This window comes from Hemitrygon akajei, chromosome 3 (assembly GCF_048418815.1).
Source record: "Hemitrygon akajei chromosome 3, sHemAka1.3, whole genome shotgun sequence".
Lineage (NCBI taxonomy): Eukaryota > Metazoa > Chordata > Chondrichthyes > Myliobatiformes > Dasyatidae > Hemitrygon > Hemitrygon akajei.
Window position 1 is genome coordinate 73,871,353 of NC_133126.1, and position 26,146 is coordinate 73,897,498.

At 37.1% G+C, this 26,146-nt stretch overlaps 1 protein-coding gene across 1 annotated transcript in view; it reads left to right on the forward strand.

The window, feature by feature from the left end:
• ryr3 (ryanodine receptor 3) overlaps positions 1-26,146 on the forward strand; it is a 374,648-nt gene that overhangs the window by 268,788 nt on the left and 79,714 nt on the right. The window contains 10 exon segments of the mRNA XM_073040132.1: positions 615-745; positions 4,336-4,650; positions 5,662-5,902; positions 6,803-6,890; positions 8,068-8,160; positions 16,933-17,103; positions 17,502-17,561; positions 19,032-19,163; positions 20,972-21,084; positions 21,716-21,815. Coding sequence (XP_072896233.1) covers positions 615-745; positions 4,336-4,650; positions 5,662-5,902; positions 6,803-6,890; positions 8,068-8,160; positions 16,933-17,103; positions 17,502-17,561; positions 19,032-19,163; positions 20,972-21,084; positions 21,716-21,815 — 1,444 coding nt within the window.

A 26,146-nucleotide genomic window follows, 5' to 3' on the forward strand; every position in this document is an offset into this window, starting at 1 on the left:
GGCCCTGAATAGTAGTGAGGGAGGAGGTGTAGGGGCAGGTGTTTCACGTTTACTTTTCTTTAAACATGGGGTCATTAAACTCCATTCACTATAAGTTTGTGTCTATGGACCTATGTCGTTAGGCATTCCACTATCTTAACACCGATCACTTTTTACTATAAAGGAGTCAATGGATTCTGCTTTAACAGAGTTGTGGAATTTCGCATGTGCTGAGAATTGCAATTGTAACTTTTTTATTATTTGGCTTTAGGATTAGCAAGAAAATATTACTGAGTTACTAACCAGTGGTGGAGAATTACACTTTCATAACACTTCATATTTTTGCTGACCTCTGTGAAATTTAGTCTAATTGAGAAAAGGAACTTGTGGGATCTTATCTCTAATAATCTCCTGGATAACTTTTTTTTAACTGCTTGTATAATTCTTAAAAATGTTTGAGTTACGATACAACATGCTCCTTCAATCAAAGTATTGTACATAAAATATGTAGCATGTTCTCAGCTATGGCAGACATAGCTTCTCCAATATTGGTACAGTTGAATATTTTACAGGAGATAATTGCCCTTTATTTGACTAGAAAGTGGCTTTATACTTTTTCTTCTGCCTTTGTTTAGACAACGACCTGTCCTTGGAGAATGTCTTGCCACACTTGCAGCTGCCATGCCAGTCGCTTTTCTTGAGCCTTCTATCAATATACACAATACGCATTCAGTTTTCAACACAAAATCACCCCGAGAACGTATCAGTAAGTGACGTGGTCTTTCTATGGGGATAAAACACTTGTTTTCAGGGTCAACTAACACTATGCAGCATCTATATTGGCAAATACCTTGTGTTCATTTGATTAGAATGTGGTTAATGGAACTGTAGGTGAATTTATAACATTAAGTACAAAACTGAATAGTTGGTCACAATTACAACATTTGATATTTATTGTGTGGAATAGAGGCTATGGACTCCTCACTCTGTTTATCAATGGAATGAGATCCAGAGAACTGGCCTTGCTGAGTTGAAGCTCCTGGAATCCAATAGCTAGACTAAGCGGTCACAATACCTCTATTGGTAGCCCAACAAAGCTGTGTCGTTGAAACATCCCCAAAGGTTTTGACAGCTAGGAAACATTTGCCCCACCCCCAACTCCAGCTTTACCAGCTGTTGAAGCTACAGAAATCATATCGTAGTTCAGCCAATCTAAAGCATTTCAAAACGATTCAAAATAAAGTGAAGCATTTTTATGTTAAAACAGCTAAAATACTGACAAATAATCAAAAATATGAAACAAATCATTTTGAATAAAGCCTTCCCACATTATTGTCAATCAGAAGCTTTATCACCACCGTATCCGAGGCCATTTTTCAGGGAATGCAAGGGATTCTCAGCAGAATTTGGAATGCTGAATCTGTCAGTAATTTTGGGCCATATACCAGTAAGAACATATTAGATCTAAGGTGGCAAATTTCTACCAAAATTTGCTTAGTTTTACAAGCTTTCTCTGTCTGCACAAAATGTTCAGATTGTTGCTGGCTGTTCTCTTCTGTCTTTTGCATTGCAGCCACGCTGAGGTTATGAGAACCCAAGTACCAAGCAGATATTTTTTCCGCATTCACCCTTTATTATGCTGCAGTCCCAGTTTGCTTTCAGGAAGGTCCTTTGAAGGCTGATGCCTCTTCCTGGAGCCTGTAGCTCCGCAGGCTCACTGTACCAAGTTAGTGAGATCCTTGTACACTTTTCTTGAGCCAGCCAATTTAAAATGTCTCTTACTGTAATGTAATGTCTCCATCATTCTCATCTGTACCTTTAACTAAAAACATATGCTTCTTCGAATTATCCTTTAAACTCGGTCCTTTGACTTCAGTCATCAGAACCACATTCGTAACTTAGTATTCAATTTTCCTCCTATATACACCTTGTTATGTGATTGTCCTTCTGTAAATATAAATCGTTCTGTTTATAATGTTACCATTAAATGTGCATCTTGTATGGCCCTAGAGCTTCTGGCCTAGATTTTCCAGTTGGTTGGTGTGGTGAACTACATATACCTGTCTGGACACGCCCCCTGCTGACTGCTCCTGTGGTTCCTCCCACTGACTGTGGCTCCTCCCACAGACCCCGGTATAAAGGCAATTGAGGCCTGAGCCCGGCCCTCAGTCTCCAGGATGTAGTATAGTGGTCAACTACTGCTTGTTCTTTCTTCCAGTCAATAAAAGCCGATATCTCGCCTTCACGTCTCAGAGAGAGTTATTGATGGTGCATCAGTTGGCAAGCAATGACACTTGTTAGTTGCATCACTGATAGATCCCAAAATCTAATCTGGTTTCTACCCAAGTGAGGTTCCACCTACTGGGAATCTTTAGCATGTTCAGGAAGGGCAAGAAATACTGAGGCTCTTCCACCAATCTAATTGATGAATCATCATTAAGAAATGCAGTATCTAAATAAGGAAGTTGAAATTCTATCTAAATGATGAACAGCAAAATAAAGGTATTGAAGTCAAGATGTTTTAAGAGGAAGCATAAACAGAAAAAGTTAGAAGAGGTTTTTTTTAAATCTCCAGCACTAATATTTGAGGGAATGAGATGCTTCACTTGTAAAATTAATTGTTCAGGGCTAGAGAAGTTAATTAGTAGCTAGCTACTTTGATTTTATTTTGAAATCTCAATTACACTGAGCCTAATGTACTTCCATCTTTTGTTGAGAGTTAATGGAGAAGTAGCCCGAATGTGCATCATCTCAGTCCAGATTCCTTTGGTCATAACTGCAGCAATGCACTCTGTCAGAGGAGGGAGCTAACTCTGACAACAGCCCAATGTATATGTATTTTGGCGTAACCCACTAATTAATTAATCTAAAATTTTAAATGTAAACCATGAGAAAAGCAAATGCGAAGTAAAGGTTTTCTCATCTTTTATTTTAAATATTTTGCTTGTTCCGATACAAATTCTAATTGTCTCCCCACCCACAGCTCTTTCTTTAAGGCCTGTAAACATATTGGCAATGTAGATGATCCTTTGCCTCCTCTTAATTTTTGTGTTTGGGAAAATGGTCATTACAATGATAACGAAGTTGCCACTGCAATGGTCAGTATCAATATGAAATGTGAAGAAACACAAGTACCCAAAGTTAGAAATTGCTATACAATTAGATTAACAGCCTTTTTTTACACAAACTTGCATTTTTGAATGATGCAACAAGAATTGCGTCCAAATTACTGATCAAGGACATTAAGCTGGATAATAGATAGTCCTGGGACTTGCAAACACCATCCTCTTGCTGTTTAACTGTTTATGTCCAATCAGGTACAGAGAATTAAACAAAGAAAAATCCATGAAACAAAGAAATAGTATTGAAGTCTCAGTATCAGCTACTGAGCTCTGTCGACCCAATGAATTGGGGTGTGATTTGTCAAGACTTCTAGGAGCTTTATGTTAATTATGTCTAGTCATTCAGTAGAGAAGACATAAGTATTTGAATCAATAAACAATGGGCTGGATCTTATTTGATCCACCCCCTGCTTTGCATTTGCTCTGACATAGTGCCCTTAGCTTTTCACTTCCAAACCAAAGTTTCAGCACAAACTCAAATTAGAAAGGGCATGACAAAGCACAGCAACCACACCTCAAGACAGCAACGTATCTAATTAGAAGTATGGGGTTTCTCTAATAAAATGCAGTGAGCAAAGGAAAGTCACATCATAAAAATTTAAAGCATTAAACCCATCCCAGTTTGTAACAGCAACAGTATCTGCTGCTGTGGTTGACTCAGGAATTTTGCAGTTGTCTCCCTTCGAACAAAGACAATGAATGACATGACATAGAAACAATGGTTTGTATCAAGTTTTGAGATTTTTATCATATTATCATAATCCTTTTTGAAAGGATTTTTTACTATGAGAATGTTAATTAATTGTGTTTTAATTCACATGACCAAATCTCCTGGTCGGTTCCACTATGGACTAATGCTAGATGTCTTTTCTGGTGCTCAAAGCTACTTACGACCATTCGATTTGCTTGATCTATCTGAAGGTTACCTGTTGCAGTGCTCATCCTTGCCCAAAACTGACTCATGCATTTCTGTCTCAGGCTGCTGCAGCCTGCATGTTCTAGAACACAGTTCATCCGAATGTTTACCATCCAAACCCATCTGCCTTCACTGAGTTCTTGGCTCCAAGCCTCCATGATGAAGGGTCACTGGCCGAAACATCAACTGTTTATTCCCCTCCATAGATGCTGCCTGACTTACTGAGTTCCTCCAGTTTTTTTTTGTGTTTGCTTGTGATTTCCATCATGTGCAGAATCTCTTGTGCTTATGACATTGACACTTAATTTGCTTTGTTAGTTCTAGGTTTGCCAGATACTGTGGAGGAAGTGTGCCCAGAGGTACCTCAACTAGATGCACTGATAAAAGAGATCAGTGAGACAGCTGAGTCTGGAGCTCGATACACAGAAATGCCTCACATCATTGAGGTAGTTTTGCCCATGTTGTGTAATTATCTGTCATACTGGTGGGAACGGGGCCCTGAGAACAACCCCAGTGGGGACTGCTGTACTGTGGTCACCTCGGAGCATCTCAGTGCAATCTTGGGCAACATCTTGAAGATCTTGAACAATAACCTGGGCATCGATGATGCTTCATGGATGAAGAGGCTAGCAGGTAAAAGTGCAATATATTTTAATGGTCCCTATAGGGACCTGTGTTTTGTTGATAATATCCTGCTTCATACTTGCAGAAGCAAAAGACCTGTTTTGCCTTCATGAACTTATTAAATGTACGGCATGAAATTTGATGATTATTACATAATACCCAAGTCAATTTTATGGTAAAAGTAATTATATGCCATTTCTAAACTGAAGCACAGCAGAGTGCAATGACTTTTGAATACTTAGCACACTCTAAATGCCTTTGCAGTCATTTAATTGTGTGCATTGAATGGAAATGGCCGTACATTCCATTGAGCTGATTTCACATTTAATTGTCTCATAGCTAATTTGTACATTGACTTTATACTTTCAGTTTTGCTCTACAAACTTTGGTAGCCCTTTATAGCAACAAGCCTTCTTAACTCTATATAGACATACTAGTAATTTTTCGGTTGATGTAACTGATGTTATATGAGGAAGATAATTCCACATTTTCATTCTCCCTTCTAAGGAAAGCACCTTATTAATATCATTCTTGAATTAACTGGCAGAGGAAACGGTAGCCTAGGTGAAGGGAACAGTGGTGAGATATCAGGGTTCAATGAAAACTGCATACAGGATATGGTAATGTCTGCTGCATGGGCTTCCCTTTACTGACCAGTTCAACAAGACCTCAGGTGTACAGCAATCCCAGCTATTAGAGAAAATTTAGCAGAATATCGGGATTCTTAAAATAAATAACAACTTCTTCAAAGGTTCTTAATGGGCAGTACCATTGCTGAATTATTACTTTGAGTAGTTTGGTTTCAAGCTGGGAACTAACCACAATAAGCAAAAGCGCATAATACTTGAACCAGCAATACACACTTTGTCCACTTGGTCTAAATGCAGTATAAGTTAGATGATTTCCTTGAACCACGTGGGGTATTTTCATGCATGATGCATATAGTTAGTAGAAAAGACTAACCATGTTAAAATTCCACCATGTTAAATTTCCACTTCTATTTCTCTTTGAATTCTCCAGTGTATGCTCAGCCAATCATCAGCAAAGCCAAACCTGAATTGCTGAAAAACCAATTCATTCCAACACTAGAGAAACTGAAAAAGAAAGCATTAAAAGTTGTTTTAGAAGAAGAACAACTGAAAGCAGAGTATAAGGTAGATTTCCAGGAGACTGAACTGCTAATCCTAGATGAATTTGCTGTTCTCTGCCGAGATCTCTACTCCTTCTACCCAATTTTGATCCGCTATGTAGATTATAACAGGTAAGATTACTAACATGATTGTTAAGCATCAATGGCTATGTAATTTTTAGTGATATTCTGAGTAATTGCAGACTCAAAGCAAAGAGTTCACTGCATGCAGCTACATTGGAATATACATTAGGTTCAATACTTTCTGATTAGGATAGAGATTCCAACTTATGATCACTACTCATGCCATAGAGTCATGAAAAAATACAGCACAGAATTTGACCCATCTAGTCCATTCCAAACCATTTATCTCATTAGATAAACAGACAAATAGACATTCTACTGAAAATAACTAAAGAACACAGCATAGAGTTTAAATGAAATTTAATGTGAATCATATTAGAAATTCACTATGACAAATTTCACTTGGTTGTTAAATATTTCTCATCTTGTTATTGAAAACAGTTGATGGTCATATAAACCCAGTAACAGTAGCACCTTAAACAAGTAAGGGAAGGACAATTTGGAAGGCAAAATACTTCCAAAGAAAAAGCAATTTACTGTTATTATACTTAAGGGAATTTAACAAAACCCACTTTTTTTTAAATCAAACCTACAAAGCAGTTTCAGGTTATCTGGGAACGTCACAGACAATTCTTGTTCCATCATTGAAATGTCCCACAACTTATAGGCTCACTTTCAAGAACTCTTCATCTTATGTTCTCGATATTTATTGTTTATTATCATTATTATTATTATTATTATTATTATTATTTATTTTTGTACTTGCACAGTGGTCTTTCATTGATTCTGTTATGGTTATCCTATTATGTATTGAGTATGAAAATTAATCTCATGGTTGTTTATGGTGACTTATATGTATCTTGATAATAAATTTACTTTGAACTTTCAACATGATGAAAACTACACTCTGTTTCTCTGGAATTCTACAATTGTGCTTTATCTTTCTAGGGCAAGATGGCTCAAGGAGCCGAATGCAGATGCTGATGAGCTCTTCCACATGGTGGCTGAGATTTTCATCTTGTGGTGTAAATCACATGTAAGGAATAAATTTACAAACTGGTGTAAAAGCTAACTTTAATGATGCCTCACTTTAGAGCAGAGCTCCTAATTCTGAACGTTGCAAAAAAGCATCCTTTTTACTGAGCTACTCGTTGTAGCAGCAAGTTGGTGCTCTTAGTTCCTGTGTGATGCTGTCATTTGACGACTTTTCAGGACTTTGCTGTACTCTGCCAAGGTTTGCTACCCTCCTTTCATGCCTACTTCATGCAATCTCTTGAACTGTGAGAATTAAAGCTGACGAAAATTAAGCTGATGCCTTTACACCTAGCGCAATTAGATAACTGAATTGAGATGACCCTCATGCCTTCAGATAGATATTATGCTGTTAAAATATTATAAAGCAAGATTATTAAAACTGAAAGTAGTAGAATATTAAAATAAAATATTTCATTCAATTGTAAAATAGTTGCTTGCTATTTTCGCAGCTTTGACAGGCTATTTCAACTGTTTCCAAAAATCTCTGATGATTAGAGACCATTAAAAATGGTTGAAGTAGGAAAAAATAAAAATCCAAAAATGAAAAAAAAATTAAATAAGGAATTCATTTACTTAACATCTTTAATTGTTAAAAAATTAGAACATTAATGCAGTAAAATTTAAAAAAATACAACATTCCACTTAGCTTCTACATTCAGGTCAGGGACCTCATTGAAGTGAGTGGGGTTGTGCTACATGTGCCAGCCATGGGTGGTGTAAGGTTGAAGGACCAGTTGTAAGTTACATCCTGACCTTCAGCTGAAGACCAAATCATGTTGATGGCTGGAGATCAGATATGTCCCTAGAATCACCTGCATTCAGAATATTCCATACCATCAGTCCATCTCATGTCTTGATTTTAAACTGTCAAAAGAGACATGGTTTCCTCATGGCCTTTTGCTGAGGTCGCAAATAGTAGAAAAAATTATCAGATGAGAATAATTTAAGCAATCCCTGAACATAAGAACTGGAGCTTGGATATTAGTTGCTAAAAAGTGCTTTTAGAGAAAAACCATCCATAGAGATTTTCATTCTAATGTGTAAATAGGCCTGTCGGAGAGACTACTGTAAGCATTTCAATGAGACAATCATTTCAGAAACTTTGTTAATTGTTGGAGTAATGTAAGCTAAGAACAAAACTCAAACAACCTTTGTATTTTTTGCTCACCATTCTACAGAATTTTAAACGGGAAGAGCAGAATTTTGTGATTCAGAATGAAATCAACAACATGGCTTTCCTGATTGCAGACAATAAGAGCAAAATGTCCAAGGTAAATATTAATTACAGATTCCTTGATTTGCTACATATATGCCAGGATTAAATTTCTTATTTTCAAGCTAAGTTGTGTTAGTGTCTTGATAATGTTGACAAATGTACAGAACAGCAGAACTGAGGTAATTACAGATGCACATTTGAAACTGTATTTCACACTCTAAGTATTTTTAAAAATAATTTCACTTCATGTATCAAAAACTTTGAAGAGAAAATCTTTTTTTCACTTTCTATCAATTGGTGAATTATTGATCTGGCAATGTTTCTGATCAGGGATCATGGAGAAATGTCAACAAAGGAAATGGAATGGAAGATAAGTATTTGCTTTCCAAAGCAGCTAAGCCAATGTAATTAATGTATTTAAATAAAAACAGAGGATGCTGGAAGAACTCAGCTAGTCAGGCAGTATTTTTGGAGAAAGGAAAACGGAGTCACAACATTTCCTGTCAATAACCTTTCATCAGAACTGAAAATGTGAGAAAACAAGAGTGTTTTGTTTTGCAGAAAATGTTTGAGTGTGGGGTGGGGGGGGGGGGGTGCAGGATAGAGAGAATGGGCAGAATGTCTGCAAAAGAGTAGGGACCAAAGTTGTTACAGTAGCGATAATTTTAAATACTGGTAATTAGAAGCAGAAGAGAAAAGGAAGAAAGGAACAAATTGAAACTGAAGCATTCAGCAATATCTGTATAAAGAAATAAAAAGCTGGTTACCTCAAATTCAGAATTGACTCCTGAGGGTTCCAGAAAAATCCAAGGAAAATTCCTGATTGATGTGTGGGATTTGTAGTTATGAAGCCATTGCCATCTCTATTTGATAACCGGAGACATTGTCACCACTGTTTGATCATAGAAACATATTTACTGAAGCATCACTCTTTTTATAGGGACTGAATATTAAAGATATGAATCTGTATATTGATTCAATGAATATAGGAATATGCTCCTAAAAAACAAAAGAGTTTGAAAAATAAACTAAGTTTAATTATTGGTAATTATTATTAATCAGGTCATCTTAAAAGAGAGAAACTCGTTTTTTTTTAAATGAACCACTATCTGGGTTTTAATAAAAGTAAGTTCCTTTCACATTTTGACCGCAAGGAGACATGAATATCAAATTGAAGCTCTGTCTATCTGTACATTGGTCAGACTCTTCCAATTCCTTATACATTTAACTCCACAGTACTATGGAATAAAGAACAACAGAGCACAGGAACAGGCCCTCCAGCACATGATGTTGTGTGGAATTAATTGAACACGGAATTAAATGCCTACCTACAGAAAAATGAATCCCTTCTGCCTACACAATGTCCATGTCCCTCCACTTTCTGCACATTCATGTGCCTATCTAAAAGTGTCTTCAATGGCTCTCTCATATTTCCCTCTACTATTAACTGTGACAGTGCATTCCAGGAACCCACAATTCTCTGTGGAAAAGAAATTTCCAGTCCCACATGTCTCCTTTGAACTTACTCCCCTCTTTATTTAAATGAAAGCACTCCATTTTAGACACTTCTCCCCTGGAATAATGATACCGACAGTTGACTTCATGTATGCCTCTCATAATCTTATAAACTATCGGATCTCCCTTCTGCCTCCTGAAAAAAAAACAACCCAAATTTTTGTAACCTCTACTTATAGCTAAAGCCCTCTGATTCAGGCAGCATCCTGGTAAATCCCTTCTGCATCCTCTGCAAAGTCTCCAATCCTTCCGACAATGGAGCAACCAGAACTGAATGCAGTAATCTAGGTATCAATTGCTGGCTCCTGAACCTGATGCCTCAGCTAATAAATACTAGCATGCCATCTGTCTTCTTTTCCAGCCTGTCAACATGCGGAGCCATTTTCAGGGAGCTATGGATTTGGATCCCCAAATCCCTCCATACATCGACACTGTTAAAGGCTTTGCCTTTACAAACAAGGGAATATCTGCAGATGCTGGAAATCAAAATAATAAACACAAAATGCTGGAGGAACTCAGCAGGCCAGTGTCTTTACAAAAGAGTAAACAGTCAACATTTCAGGCCAAGCCTGATTTACATTCCACTGTACCACTTGGCAATCATCCACGCTACCCACAATGCCACCACTCTTTCTATTATCTGTGAACTTACTAACCCGCCATCCATGTTTTCATCCAAGCCATTTCTATATACATTAAACAACAGAGATTCCAGTACGGATCCCCTTGGAATACCACTAGTCACAGAACTCCAGCCAGAATAAGTCTCATCAAATACCCCTCTATGTCTTCAATGGGCAAGCTAATTCTGAATCCAAGCAGCCAAGTCACCATGGATTGCATGTATTTCAATCTTTCGGATGAGCCTATCATGTGGGACCTTATCAAACACCTTAGCAGAATCTACGTAGACAATATCCATTGCTCCACCCTCATCAATCACCTTCACAATCTTCTAAAATACAGTGCCTCAATCGTCAGTAGGACATCACTTACCCACACAAAGCTATGCTGACTGTCACTAATTAAGCTATTGTTTTTCAAATGCTCATAATTGCTATCCCAAAGAATCCTCTGCAATACTGCCATGAGATTCATCAGTTACAACATTAGATACTTTCCAGCCCTCCATGACCTCACCCTGTAGCTAGAGAGGACACGTACCAAGGCCTCTCTCAGAAATCTTGGGTATATTTAATCAGTAATAATGTTCTTCAAGAGACTCTGCCCTTTTTCTTCCTTAATCTCAAATACAATACCGTATTATCAGACTTTATTACACTGATTTCACTATCCACCACTTCCTTCCTCATGGTAAGTACCAACACTGACTATTCATTTATGACCTTGTACATTTCCTTTGCTCTCATGTATACATTTTCTCCTTTATCCTTGAGTCCTACCCTTTGCCTAGTTCTTGCTCTTAATAAGTATAGAATGCCTAAGAATTTTTCATGGCCCTTCTTTTCTCACTTAATTCCCTTCTTGATTTCTTTGCAGGCTTCTTTATAATCTTCAAGGGCCCTGATGATTTTAGCTTTCTAATCCTTACATGCACTTTTTTTCCTTCTTGATTAAACTCGCCATCTATCTTGTAATCCAAAGATTCCTTATATTGTTGTCCTTGTTCCTCCTTCTGATTGGAGCATACCTGTCCTTCACTCTGTGCAGTTAGTCTAAAAGCACACTCCACATGTTAGCTATGGACTTGCCCAAAAACAGTTGATCCAAATTAACTCTCCCTGGTTCCTACCCAATACTCTTGTACTTTGACCAAAACCAACCTAAACACCTTCCCACCAAGTCCATACTTCTAATCGGTACCTGTCTTAAAACTTGTGGTGTTGTGCCCATTTTTCCCAAATTATCTCTCATTGAAAAGTCAGTCACTTGGACAAGCTCATTTCTCAAGACCAATTCCAACCCTCTTGGGTGCATCTAACAGATTTTACCCCTGTCTTAACCTTTCACACCGGAGTGCTCCAGTCTATATTGGGGAAGTTGAAATTAACAACAACCCTGTGTTTTTGCAGTTTCCCAAAATTTGCCTGTATATCTGCTCCCCAATGTCCTGATAGCTACTGGGGGGTGGGGGGTGGGATCTGCAGAATGATCCCATCAGACTGATTGCACCTTTTAAAATTTTTGAGTTCTACTCATATAGACTCAATGGATGAGCCCTCCATTATGTTCCCTCTGAGTGCAGTTGAGATGTTGGCCCTACTCCTCCCCCCACCTAGCTTCAACTTCTCTCTCTATCTTTTCTAAATCATTGAAACCCTGTGACATTAAGTACACATTCCTGTCACTCTCTGTAATAGGCAGAACATCTTAGTTCCATGTACTGTTCCATGGTCTAACGTCATCATTCTCACTCTTAATCCTCCTAGCATTAAAGTGAGTACCCTTCAGCTTGTCCGTCCCATCTTCTCTATCACCTTGCTCCTGCTGAAATTCCCTTAAGGTTTTGCTGTATTTACCTTCCTCTCAATCCCTCCACTTACTAACCTGGTGATCTGATTCCCATCCCTCTGTCAAACTAGTTTAAACTCCCCCAAGCAGCACCAACAAACCTCCTCACCAGGATATTGGTTCCACTCCAGTTAAGGTACAACTTGTCCCTCTTGTGCACATTGCTCCTTCCTCAGAAGAAGTTGCAACGATTCAAAAAATGTGGAATTTTACCCCTTGCACCAGTTCTTCAGCTGTACAATCATTTGTTCTATTGTTCTATTCCTGCCCCAATAATAATTATATGAGACTGGGAATAATCAATAGATTACTACCTTTTGAGCTCCTACTTTTCACTTTTTTTTTCCTTATTCCCCGTATTCACTGCACAGAACTTTGTCCCCTTTTCAACCTATATCCTTGGTGACAATGTGCACCACAATGTCTGGTTGCTTGCCCTCCCCTTGGGATTGTTCTACAGTCGCTCTGAGACATCTAGGATGTAACACACCATCCTGACATCTCTTTTACATCTGTAGAATCTTCTGCCCTTAACGATCAACTCTCCTATCACAGAAGGCCTTCCTGACTTTGCTTTTCCCTACTGGTCCTCAGAAACAAATACAAAAGTCTCCCAAGTTAACACAACATTAGAATTCTTACTGACAATGTATTTTTGTATAAAGTGGAAAAAAAAGAGTGGTATTTTAAACCAATGTTTTGTTGAGGTTGGGGGTTAAAGCTTGTTACTGTCAGTTCTTTATTCTACAAATGGTAATGGTGCAAAGAGAAAAAGTTTCATTTCCAAGTGTTAACATCTCACCTTTTGGGCACAAAAATCAAATCACTGAAATGATAAATGTGCATTTAGAATCCCACAGTTTTATATTTTATATTAATTAACAGCACTAAAATGGAAACCCACTTAAAGCACTTTGATCTTTTTTTTTGCTTTTGACAGATCAATACTAATGGTTAAAACATATGAAATCTATTCATTTTTAAATTATTTGATGTTTTAACATATTACTAATATTTTTTTGTGTTTATTTTCTCCCTTTTCAAAGCGATGTAAGCAAGTTGGCCTAAAGGTCAGATTGCATGATTGCATCATCATGCAAAAGGCTGCACAACAGACTTGGAGACTTAAGGTCTTTTTTTTTTAATGACCACACTCATAGCATATGCAGTTGTCTGAAAACTGTACTGTGCTCATTGTCTGAAACCTCTGCAGAAGACTAACTGTGCTTGCCATACATTGTATAGCTTCTGAGAAGTATGTGTAAAAATCAGCTCTCAAAGCATAGCTTTTGCATAGGGTAAATCGCGGCTAATGTGCTACTAGTGACAAAGCCCACAGTCCAGAGATATACTGGGAAAACTAATTGTTCTGTGATTAGGTTAGGATTGATCAGGATCGTGGGGTTGCTGGGGCAGCGTGGCTTGAAAGGCCAAAAGGGCCTAGTCTGTGCTGTGTTGCTAAATAAGTAAATTCATTTATATGGTTCATTAAACTTTAGCAGAATTGGGAGATTGAATTTCTCTCCTAAACTCAACAGTTCTTTTTCGTTGCTCTGTGGTAAATGTGAGAGTAATATTTTAGTCAGGATTTAGATTCACTTGACTGCAGGTACAAATCCTTACTTCTCCAGAAATTATGTTGTGCACTACATGTTTTAGACCCTTTGTTATAAAACAGGGTAATGTCATTAAAGGATATTGGATTAAAGGTTTAAGCACTTTTCCATCTAACATAATATATCCATTATTGAAATGTTCTCAAGTGCAAAGATTAGCATGATTTTAATGGATTAGCAGATCATCATCAGATTAAGACAGGACAAAGTTTAACATTTCATGTAATGTTCAAATGCTTTAAAAAGAGACCAATTTCCTCTTCATTAATCTGAAGTGATTTATTATTCAATCTAATTGTGGCAGCTATCATTGCCAGCTTGGATCCCCCAGGCTGGTTCAGCAACTGAATAAAAAAAATGGTAGAAAGAATTGACCCAACTTGCCTGATGGAAATAGGGTGAACATCCAATAAAAGTGATTGTGCAAAATATTAATCATCCACAGCATCTTGTTTTCCAAACTAACCCTCACTTTAAACGGCCACTTGGTTAGATTCCAAAAGTGGTTTTTCAGCTCGTTATACCTGTACTGACTGTACATTGAGGTCTACTTATCTCCCACTTCACTAAGATAATGGAATCTTTTACGGTCCCTTTTTTACCCTCTTCTCACTTGAAAGCCACCATTGAACCTGCTTCCATGCCTCTTAGCAATGTGCAGTATTCCATATCCCAACAAAAGAAGTGTGTGTTCATGCCACTATGGCTCTTTTGCCAATCACTTGCCTGGTTCAAGTCACTACCTCATTAATACGAGCAGTGTAGGGTACACTAATGACTCGGTAAGGGTTTCAACTTTGTTCACTAGCGTTCTGTCATCTACAATGAGGAAGATAGTAACAGTATATTCTGTTACTGAATCAGAATCAGAAAGATGCAAATGCAAGGAATTCAGGGAAATGGCAATACGGAAATCAGACCTGTAACTGAATTTGATGATCAACCACAATCTTATCAAATAGTGTTGCCAGCTCAAGGGGTAGATGGCTGCCTCTGCTCCTATTCATAATGCTCTTACTTGGGCTGGTGAAATGAACAGACATAGAGCATGAATTTTACTGCAGGGAAATGAGAAGTTGTAGTTTGGTAAGAAGAAGGATGCAATATGAACCCCGAGTAGTTACTTTATAGACAAAAGAAGGAGAAACTCTTGCTGTAATAAAACCATCAGCAATCAGAGACTACATGAGCCAGAAACACCAAAGGACGTTTTATAATAGTCTATGCTGATCTAGAATGCATTATGTAAAAGTAATAATTGAAAAAGAAATTGCATGAAAGTGAGAAAAAAGTGAGGACTGCTGGGGAAAAATTTGGCTGAACAGCTCTTCTAAACAAAAATATAATAGAAAAGAACTAATCTAACCGACTGTCCGAATGAGATGTCAATCTATGATTTATAATACAATACATTGCAGCCCTGAAACACTTCTTTAAGAAAGTAGTTTGTTACAGCAAATTTGACTGTAGATAGAGCAACGTAATACATTTTTGATGAATGGTTGATTTGTTTCTTTATCAAAGTGTGGTAAAGCATAAAGCTGCAACAAGATTCAAGATTGTTTAATGTGAGGAGCCTAGTTTTAAACAGAATTGTACAGCTCCACTTAAATTAAGCTAAGAGAAGCTGAGAGTTGATAGCATTGAAATCAAAGCCAGTGTGCATCTAACCCATCATAAGCACAGCTTACCAATACATTTCATTTGCATCATCATCTTTGTGTTCCTTGTACTGGCAGTGCATTTTCTTGTATCATATTCAATTTACCTTTGTGTGCGTGTGTAAATATGTGCTGGGGCAGTATTATTAATTAAATACTTTCCTTTTGTATTAGCTGACATGAAAATTAAATGATTGAGTGAAAATACGGTTGGTTACCTTATAATTTATACAAAACCACATTGTTTTTCTTCAATGATCATTGCGCGCAGTACTGTGTTTGTCTCACAGTCTGAACAGTTAATACTGCAATCAGTTCCAGTTTATTATATTAAAGAGGTGTGGTGTCAAATTATCCTGAACTACAAGAGCTAACTGTTCACAAAGCATTCAATGGCCACCATCACTTTGTAAAGTAGTGAAAAAGTGATATTTTAGCCTCTGAGTGGTGCAGTGGTTCTCAGCATTTTCTAACGATTACACAGGAGCATGTGCATAAAAGCTTTCAGCTTCAGAATGATTTTAAATCTGCCAAGAACACTGGTGTGCTAAATAAGGTTTCATCTTTAAATCTCACAGCTGAATGATATACACATTGAGAGAAGAATGGGGCATTATATTATTGAAATGAATAGGATTTGACAGGATTTATACTGTGAAGATCATTACCTCATATAGGGATATAGAAACAGCATAAAATTTCAAAGGGTTGCCTATTTAAAACAGGAATGAGGAGGAATCTTTTGGAATTCTCTCTTCCAAATAATTGCAAACGTTAATTCATTAATATATTTAAAGCTGAGTAGATGGATAATTAGACCAGGTGAGTTGAAGATCCTGGAGAACAGGCAGGAGAGTGGATTTGGGGCCAAGATCAGATCAACTATAATCTATTGAACAGTGAAGCAGACTTGAGAGGACTTCTTTATTATGTTCTTGATCCATCATTGCTGTGAAGCGAAGCAAACCAAAGTGATCGCTTATATTACTGTATATGTAAAAAATCTTGTGGTAAATTGCATAATATAGAACTGATACATGGTATGCATTGGTAGGAACAATGTTTAGATCCTTGGCTAGCAATGATTTAGTTAATATTGTAAATAAACAATTACGTGTAATCGGAACAGTGCCAGTTTCAGGGATCAATAGTTTGGAGTGTATGTTATATAGTAGATAACAAGTAAGAGAGGTCTTACTTTTAAATGCCCCTTATGTAGCTTACCAGTATTCTATTTCGAAACTTGCTTATAAAGAATGGCTCATCAGTTGAGCAAACACCACATTTTATACTTATAGATCCAAATGCTAGCATTATAACACCTTCAGGAATGAAAAGGAAGCTTTTGAGTGGGTGGAGAGATGTGTTGAATTTGAAATTTTGTGTCAGCTTTGTATGTAATTGGAGTTCAGAACATGGGATATTCCATGGAACATGGGATATGTTACCATATCATATGTCAGTACCACACAACATTCACTAAACAGCATAACCTATTTAAATATTTGAAATAAGCATTCATACAAAATACTGTATTGCCATAAACAATTTAATTTATTTCAGGCAGAGGGAGATAACCAGGAACGGAAAAAAATTAAGCGCAGAGGTGACTATTACTCGATACATACATCACTGATTGTGGCAGCTGTTAAAAAGTTACTTCCAATTGGTTTAAATATGTGCACAGCAGGAGACCAAGAATTAATCTCATTGGCCAAGCAGAGGTACAGTCTGGTAAGTTTCTGGTATTTTTCTTAAGTATTGTCTCTTGTAAATTTTAAAAACATAAACAGCAAATCAGCAAACTTGACATGTTGATGTTAAACCTACATCTAAGTATTCCTGGGTTAGATCATGACAGCATTTGACTGATGCATTTAAAACAAAATGCCCCTTCATCTTAAATTCACACAGTATTCTTAATATTTTCTGGTACCTTCAAGGAAAAAAGGAAACAAAACTTGTATTGACTAACTTACAGTCTGATGTGGATGTGGTGGTAGAGATTTGCCTATAAGTAAACATATAATGAAAATACTTTATAAATGTATGTTACTGCCTTTTCACAAGCACAAAAAATTAACTTAATCCAACCAAATGTTTTCCTTAAAGCTGTATTGTTTCATCAACAGAAAGACACCGATGAAGAAGTGAAAGAGTTCCTTGCAAATAACTTACATTTGCAGGATAAGGTAGGATTTGAGAAAAGCATTACTCTAAGGATGTGATCACATGTTACATCCAACCTTGTTTTCTACTTAATTTTGGCACAGCTTTGTGGGCTGAAGGACCTGTATTGTGCTGTAAATTTTCTATGTTTCAATGTTTCTACTGAAAGGATTAACTTCAAAGTTCAAAGTGAATTGTATTAAAGAATGTATTTGTCACTAATACTACCCAGAGATTACAGGGCATTCATAGTAGAACAAATAAGTACAATAGAATCAATGAAAACATAAAAACTACACACAAAGACTGACAAATTATACAAATACAAAAAGAAACAAGTCATGATAAATAAATAGTACTGAGAACATGAGTTCCCACGTCTGAACTGTTAGTCAGGTGTTGAATTTCACATTCTGTATGCTTTGTGATATCCTACCATCTAATACTTGTTATATCAAGTCTTTTTTAACCATCTTATTACTTAAACTGCATTTTATTTTGAACATGAGCTCCTGATATGTCATCTAAGCATAATTCCTATACTTGTAAATGAAGCCTTCTTTAAATAGTACACCAAATGCATTGACGAATTAGGATTTCCACCCGATACCTGCATTATAATGTTCACAGTATAAAGACAATTTACACAAACAGGTCAATGTTTGAATGAGCTGAGACCCAAACCCTTGCTTTGAAAACTCAGTTTTCCTTACCAGTAACAACAAACAAAAACGGACAAAGGCTTATCTGATCATACAATTATTTCAAAGAACTGGATTCTCGTTAGCAAACTTGAAAGTGAGTTGCATTTGTGAAGGAGCAGGATTGGGTGCATATTATACTCGCATCCATAATCTGAATGATGCACTCAGGGAAAAGCTTTTCACCAGAGCATGGGACTGCAAATGTGCAGGAAGATTTGGAACAAATGTGGCAGAGAGGCAGGCTTCCCATCTCTAGTCAGCAGCTAACGTGAGCATTGTACAGTCACAGCAGAGCATTTCCATCACGGTACTGGTTGTCTCATCCAGAGCAAGAGTCAATTCGGTCACATTCCCGACCTGATATATCAATCACTCATTATCACTAAAGCAAAAACCTGAAACTCCCTCACTCACTACCTGAGCCACTCAGCTCATCTGTGATCTTAATGGCAGCCAGGGAAGGACAAAAACTCATGGTCTCTGCCAAAGATGCCCCACATTTTAGATTGGCTTTTAGGAAATAGTTTGAAGGTCATAACTTAACACAAAATCTGTTTAAAACATTAATGTAATTAACACCAGAGGTAACGCCTGTGTCTTGATCAATTTACAAGTCAAATTGCTGGGTTGTGGCCAGCATCTCTGAAACTTGATCAGAGAAGGCAACTTCTGCTGTCGCCCAATTTAGATTTGAAGTTCAGTGAAATGATTCATTATTTGCTGCCGAATGCAAATCTTGAATGTGGTTGCCTTCTACTTGTTTTAATAATCCTTCAATTTCCCATTCAGACTGATGACCCAGCAGTTCGATGGCAGCTGGATTTGTATAAAGATATTGCCAAGCCCGAAGAGAGAATGGATCCTCAGAAGATTGTGGAACGTGTGCAAAAGATTTCAGCTGCTATTTTCCACTTGGAACAGGTAACCAGAGCAAACATAAACAAATAATGTAAAGAAGTGTTGAAAACTATAATCCCTTATAGTAAAATAAACAATCATCTTACGGACATATTAAAAATCCCACTGTCTGATGTGTCAGGATGACCAAGGGCAAATGGAACATTTGAAGCTATTCACAAATCTGACTGCATTTCTTAATGATAGCAATAATTTCTTAATGATTGAATACTGATAGATTTATTCAGTATGTTGTTGTAACTTGATGGCTTGTTAATTTTCCAGTCATTTAGTTAAAAGGATAACATGTCTTGTGTCTTATTGTAGAGGTCTCATTTTTGCATTTTCAGAAATTTTTCATCACTCCCAGATAGCAGAGAACAAACTTGTCACATTCTCCAAATATACACAGCAGTTGCTTGATACTGATCTTCTATATGCCTCTAAGCACTTTGGTAACTGGTGTATCAATGGTATGTGAGCTTTATCCTCTGTATGTAATAACGGTACAGAAACTAAATTTCAGAGCATTATGCTGCATCCCTGGGCAATTAAATCTGTAAGTTATTTACGGATAGATTGGCACAAAAATCTGCATTTTAGGAGTTTTTATTAGGATTCATTCCCTTCAGACCAAAATCTAATGGAAAGCTTTGATATGTTTGAAGAAATTGCACTCAGTTCTTTTTCCAATTATATCCAGCTGCTTTAAGAATCCGTTAACATAATAAATGTTGATAATGAGAAAATAGTGAGTATAATAATCAATTCTCCAATGACACAGAATATGGAGAAAATAACACAACTGATTGAATAAAGTTTTTGGCCATTTACATCGGTAATAGTCATATTGTAGTTGGAATCTATCACACTATTTGTTTTTTGTAACTTCATAAATTAATCAAAAGAAAAACACGGGCCCAGGAGAATGTGTTTGCTTTGGTTTTTTTTAACTTAGTGAGGGATGCAGTATATGATGTGGTGATGTAATGACGTAAGCCATTCACGTACTTCTTACATAAAATCCACAATGAATTATGTTATCAGGAAGGAATGCTTAATCAAACAATATACCATATTTACAATATTACTCAAATTTTACTGAAATATTAAATACACTTTGTTATCTAGTTCATTAGCTTGTATCGTCATTGAGAGTACCAGGAAGAAGTGCTTGTAAAGATTTAAAGTGATAAGAACCTCTTACATCAATATTAACCTCAGTGTAATATAAATAGTGGTAACATTTAAAAGAACCATCCTGCTCAGCACCAACAGAATGACATTGACCACTCCTTATACTGGCAGTTGCTTGCCGTGTTTTTGAAGGTTCCATGGGGTATCTGTGAATGCTGTGAGCACCATTGAACTTCTTAAATAAAATTCAGCAGTCATTAGATAGCAGGGAACATAAATAAAATGTAAGCAAGCTTAAGAAATCAAAATGTGGACTTTAAAGCAGTAATTATCATTAATGTATCTTTTAAAACTCTAAGATTCAATTTGCTCTCAAATGCAATAGCCATAACGTTCTCAGTTTTAGTGGAAGACTTGAGATGAAATATCCCAAGCACCTTCCTGAACACAGTGCATCCTTGCAGAAGAGCAAGGTTTCTCTGAGAACCCTTGAATTCCCACAGGGGGCTGTATATATGTTTAAGCCAAGAGATGCTGTCAGACTCCATTGCAATTAGCACATTCTGGAGGCTTGTACATTACGGTGTGTTCCTTTATCCCTGAATTTTCTAGTCAATCCACATTTTATTAATGGCATGCATTGTTTTTCCAGTAAATCTGAACCAACATTAAGGAAGTGAATGTGTTTTCTCAAGGTGGAGCAGCCATTACGGTCAAAGAAGACAGGCTGGCACAAACTTATGTCTAAACAACGCAAACGAGCAGTGGTTGCCTGCTTCCGGATGGCACCACTTTACAACCTTCCCAGGTAGAAGAAATGCTGTGTTTTGCATGTAAATAAGAAAATTATATTTAAAACAATCATTTCTATTTATTCTTTATCTCACTCAGCTACTTTCTTGAACTTTATTTTCCATTTCAAGGTTGTTTTTTTGATAAAGCTGTTGATATATTAACAATCACTCCCAAACTTCATTTCCAGCTTCAGCTTCCAAGCTGTATCCACTGTTCCAGGGGAAGAACAATTCCCTGTTCTCTATCATCTGGACTAGAACATCTACAGTAATTTCCCCTGTTAGCATTTCTTCCTCCTTTCTTGTAAGAGAGCACCTCATTTCAATTTGGAGCTCCAGTTCTGCTTAGGGTTGGGTCAAAAATGTCAAGTCAGAAATCACAGTGCAAACTTTTTATATTAAATTAATGAAGTTTATGAAGCCAGTCAAAAATCATGTCTGTTAATCATGCTATACAGAACATATATGCAGTTTTGTCTTTGCAAACAATAATGTACATGCTTAAGAAAAATCATTTTAATGCAGTGAACTAATTGCAGAAACCGTGCTTTAATTCACACTACATGGAGAATTATCCCACAGATAATTTAGAAAAATCTGTGCTTTTAAATTGATCAATGCAAAAAATGTATCCCTTTTCTTTAGACACAAAATTAACATTTACTTCCTGAACGCCTATCAACATCTGTGGCTGGAAAAACTATATAAGAAAACTGACTTTGAGAATCTTATCGTCTGTTTGGCGGTAAAGTAACATTTGATTGATAGACACTGCTTCCTACCCTGTGCAATCATTTCCCTTGGCACATCAACCATCTTCAATTTGTACAGTAAACCTTACAGAATCTGATTGGTCAATCCATCAACCAAAGCTCTCAGCAATCTTGCATGAAGAAAGATATGCTCAGTGGCTATTTTATTAGGTATACTTGTACACCTCATTAAAGCAAATATCCAATCAGCCAATCAAATGGCAGCAACTCAATGCATAAAGTGTGTGGCGCGTGGCCGAGTGGTTAAGGCAGTGGTCTAGCGATCTGAAGGTTGTGAGTTTGAGCCCCAGCCGAGGCTGCGTGTTGTGTCCTTGAGCAAGGCACTTAACCACACACTGCTCCAGTCCACCCAGCTGATAATGGGTACCGGCAAAATGCTGGGGGTTAACTTCACAATAGACTGGCGTCCTATCCAGGGGCGGGGGGGGAGTCTCATACTCTCAGTCACTTCACTCGGGCTCGGGACAGACTTTAACTTAACTTTAACAGTACATAAAAGCATGCAGATGTGGTCAAGAGGTTTAGCTATTGTTCAGACCGAACATCAAAACAGGGGAGTAATGTGACCTAAGTGACTTTGACTGTGGAATGGATGTTGGTACCAGACGGGGTGGTTTGAATATCTCAGAGACTGGAAGTCTCCTGGGATTTTCACGTACAACAGTCTCTAGAGTTTGCAGAGAACAGTGCGAGAAACAAAAGTCATCCAGTGAGTGGCAGTCCTATGAGTGAAAATGTCTTATTAATGAGAGAGGTCAGAGGAGAATGGCCAGTTTGGTTCAAGATGATAGGAAGGCAATGGAAACTCAAATAACCATGTGTTGCAACAGTGGTGTGCAGCCGAGCACCACTGAAGGAACATCACATCGAACCTGGAAGTGGATGGGCTACAGCAGCTGAAGATCACACTGAATTCCACTTCTGTGACCACTGTATTAGGTACATTTGTGTACCTACTAAAATGGTCACTGAACATATAAAAAATAGCATATTAATCTTTAAAGGCATCATAAATGCACATGCCTTTAGACACACATTATGTTTTTACTATTGTAAAGTTAATATATTTCAAGAGGCGCTGCATTTCTGTGTTACAGCACATGAGGACAAAGGATTCTAACCAATTATAACCAGTGGAGTGTTAACTTCTGTTGTCATCTGAAATTTTACGCCTATTACTTTTACAGAGAAGTTGAGGATGTATCAGCGATATTTCTTTTTTTCTTTTTAAATCTTTTTATTAATTTTAAGAAAAACATTAGTGAAATATGAATACAAAACGTTTGAGAGTACATAATTAATAGTTTAAATAGACAATCAGATACGTAATAATCAATATATAAGGCCTCCCAAACTCATAGTATTAATGTAAAAGAATCGAAAAAGAGAAAAAAAAACCCCAACAAAAACTAAAAGAAAACTTTAAAAAAAACTAACCAACATGGGCAATTGCATAATGTTAAATACATACAGTAGTGCCGATAACTCCGAACCTCCATCCAAATAATTAAGGATAATAACAGTAAAGTTTAGGATCAGACCATTTAACTCATGAAAATGTTGAATAAATGGTCTCCAAGTTTCCTCAAATTTAACTGAAGAATCAAAAACCACACTTCTAATTTTTTCTAAACTCAGACAAGAAATAGTTTGAGAAAACCACTGAAATACAGTTGGAGGGTTAATTTCTTTCCAATTCAGTAAAATAGATCTTCTAGCCATTAATGTAACAAATGCAATCATTCGTTGAGATGAAGCGGATAGACGATTATTATCTATCATTGGTAAACCAAAAATTGCAGTAAAAGGATGCGGTTGGAGATTGATATTTAAAACTCTTGAAATAATATTAAAAATATCTTTCCAATAATTTTGTAAACAAGGACAAGACCAAAACATATGAGTAAATGAAGTAACATCAGAATGACATCTGTCACAGGTTGAATTAACATAAGAATAAAATCGAGCAAGTTTATCTTTAGACATGTGAGCTCTATGTACAACCTTAAATTGTATTAGGGCATGTTTAGCACAAATAGAGGACGAATTTACCAATGATAAAAAATTTTCCCATTCCTCAGTAGATATAGGACAATGCAATTCTTCTTGCCGTTCCTTCTTAATTTTTCCTGATACATCTGGCTGTACACTCATAATCATATTATAAATGATAGCTACTAAACCCTTTTGACAAGGATTGAGGGCTAAAATTCTTTCTGTAATGTCCAATGGACATTCTTTCGAAAAAGACTTTAATTCATTATACAGAAAATTTCTGACTTGCAAATATCTAAAAAAATGGGTTTTAGGTAAATTATATTTATTAGATAGCTGTTCAAAGGACATAATGTTATCATTCAAAAACAGATCACGAAAACATGTTATAGTATCAGCGATATTTCTTGTGAGATACTGGAGGAAGGATGGGGGGTGGGGAGGAACAAATTTAAGCAGACCTTCAAGATTCAAGAATCCATTTGTTAACTGCTACCAATACTTGGGCTAACTACAGTGTAGTCCAAAATTGTAGTTAAAATACGTGAAGCCGATGACATCTGTAACTAACTATGACAGCAAATGACTGTTTATGATGAAACAGCATTTCATCCTCTTTCTGTTCCTCATTTCTTTCTTTCACTTCAGTTGCACATGAACATCAAATCTCTTGAGAACCATTTTATATGCCATTCATACTTTAGTTAGCACTGTCATGATATATAATCTTCATACACCATTGACCAATCAGAGAGCTGAAGTTGTACAAATCTCTACTAATAGACTTATACTGTTATTTCAATTAATAAAAGTCTCCCTTAATCTACTAAAAGATGTGTCTCACCTCCCACTCCTCCCAATCTTACTATACCCTCCCGCTTCCTAGGCATCGTGCTGTTAATCTCTTCCTTCAGAGTTATCTGAAATCATGGATAGAGACAGAGGAGTACTCTTTTGAGGAGAAACTAATTGAGGATTTAGCTGTAAGTACTGGCCCCTGTGCAGCTGGTTTCTACCTTTAGCACAAGTGGCCATGCTGCATTCTGCAAGTAGTGCTGTTGCCAAGCTGTCTACAACCTGTGCACCTTTCTCTGTCAGTTCTGAAAGGTTGGTTTGGGGGTAATTGTTTTCCCTTGATGCTTTGCATTGGAAATTGGAATGAAAACTTGGCTACTGCGAATGGTAGGTACTTTTTGAGCTGAGTAAGATGGACTGGCTTTTGCATTCATCAGCTTGAACTTGGCACTGAATCTGAAATAACACATTGTGGAAGTAATAATTTGGTGATAGTTGTCTGCAAGAATTGATTATTCTGGAGTAACAATGCTTTAAATAAATTGAAAGGCCTTTTTTTGTGAGTGAGATTTGATCTGTATTCCTAAACTAGAAACTGAATGCCATTTATAATGCAGTTTCTACTCAGAATTTATTTTTTATATTTTAAGTATTACTTTCACCTCTTTCTCCATTAAAAATGATCTAGCCCAGCAGATGGCAACTGACCTACTTCTAGACCAAGGCCAATGTTCACCGCAACTAGTTGAAGACAGTAATTGTGAACAAGTCTTCTGCCCTTCCCGGGGTAGAAGTATGTCAGTTTCCTTTTGAAAGAATGGACAATTGACACAGCTCCAAAACCTCAGTGTCCATGTGGTGGAGCAGTGTCATTAGCCACTAACCTTTACTTCTCATTGGATGAGAGAGGATCCATGGCTATAATGTTGATATGCATTGGAGAGCTATTGCTGCATGCTAAGTTATGAAATAATACATTGCTGAGTGTGTTACAAGGCTTCAAGGTAACCCAAAACATGAGGGCGGGGGGGGGGGGGTGGGGGGGGGGGGCAGGAGTTAACCTATTTGGCCCCTTGCTTCAGCTCCATTGTGCAATAATGTGATGGCTAATATTCCACCTCAAGGCCATTTTCCTGCCCTATCCTCTTATCTCTTGCTTTCTCTGCTCTCCAACAAACTATCACTCATAGCTTTGTGAAGTTATTGTTTGAGCTATGCATCCCCACAGTGTAGGGAGTTCCAAAGATTCACCATTCAGTGAGTGAGAAACTTCACCTTATTTCAAATGTAATTGGTTTACCTCGAATCTTGAGAGAATTCTGGACTCCATACCCAGGAGAAAGATCCCCCCTGCATCTAATCTTGATCCCTCGAGGTATTTTGTGTGTTCCAATGAGGTCATGCCTCATTCTTCTAATAGTCTGAGCCTATTTAATCATTCTTCTTATGATACACTCACCATATCAGCAACCAGCTTAGTGGTGTTTTTTTTTTGCTGCACTCCCTATTTAGC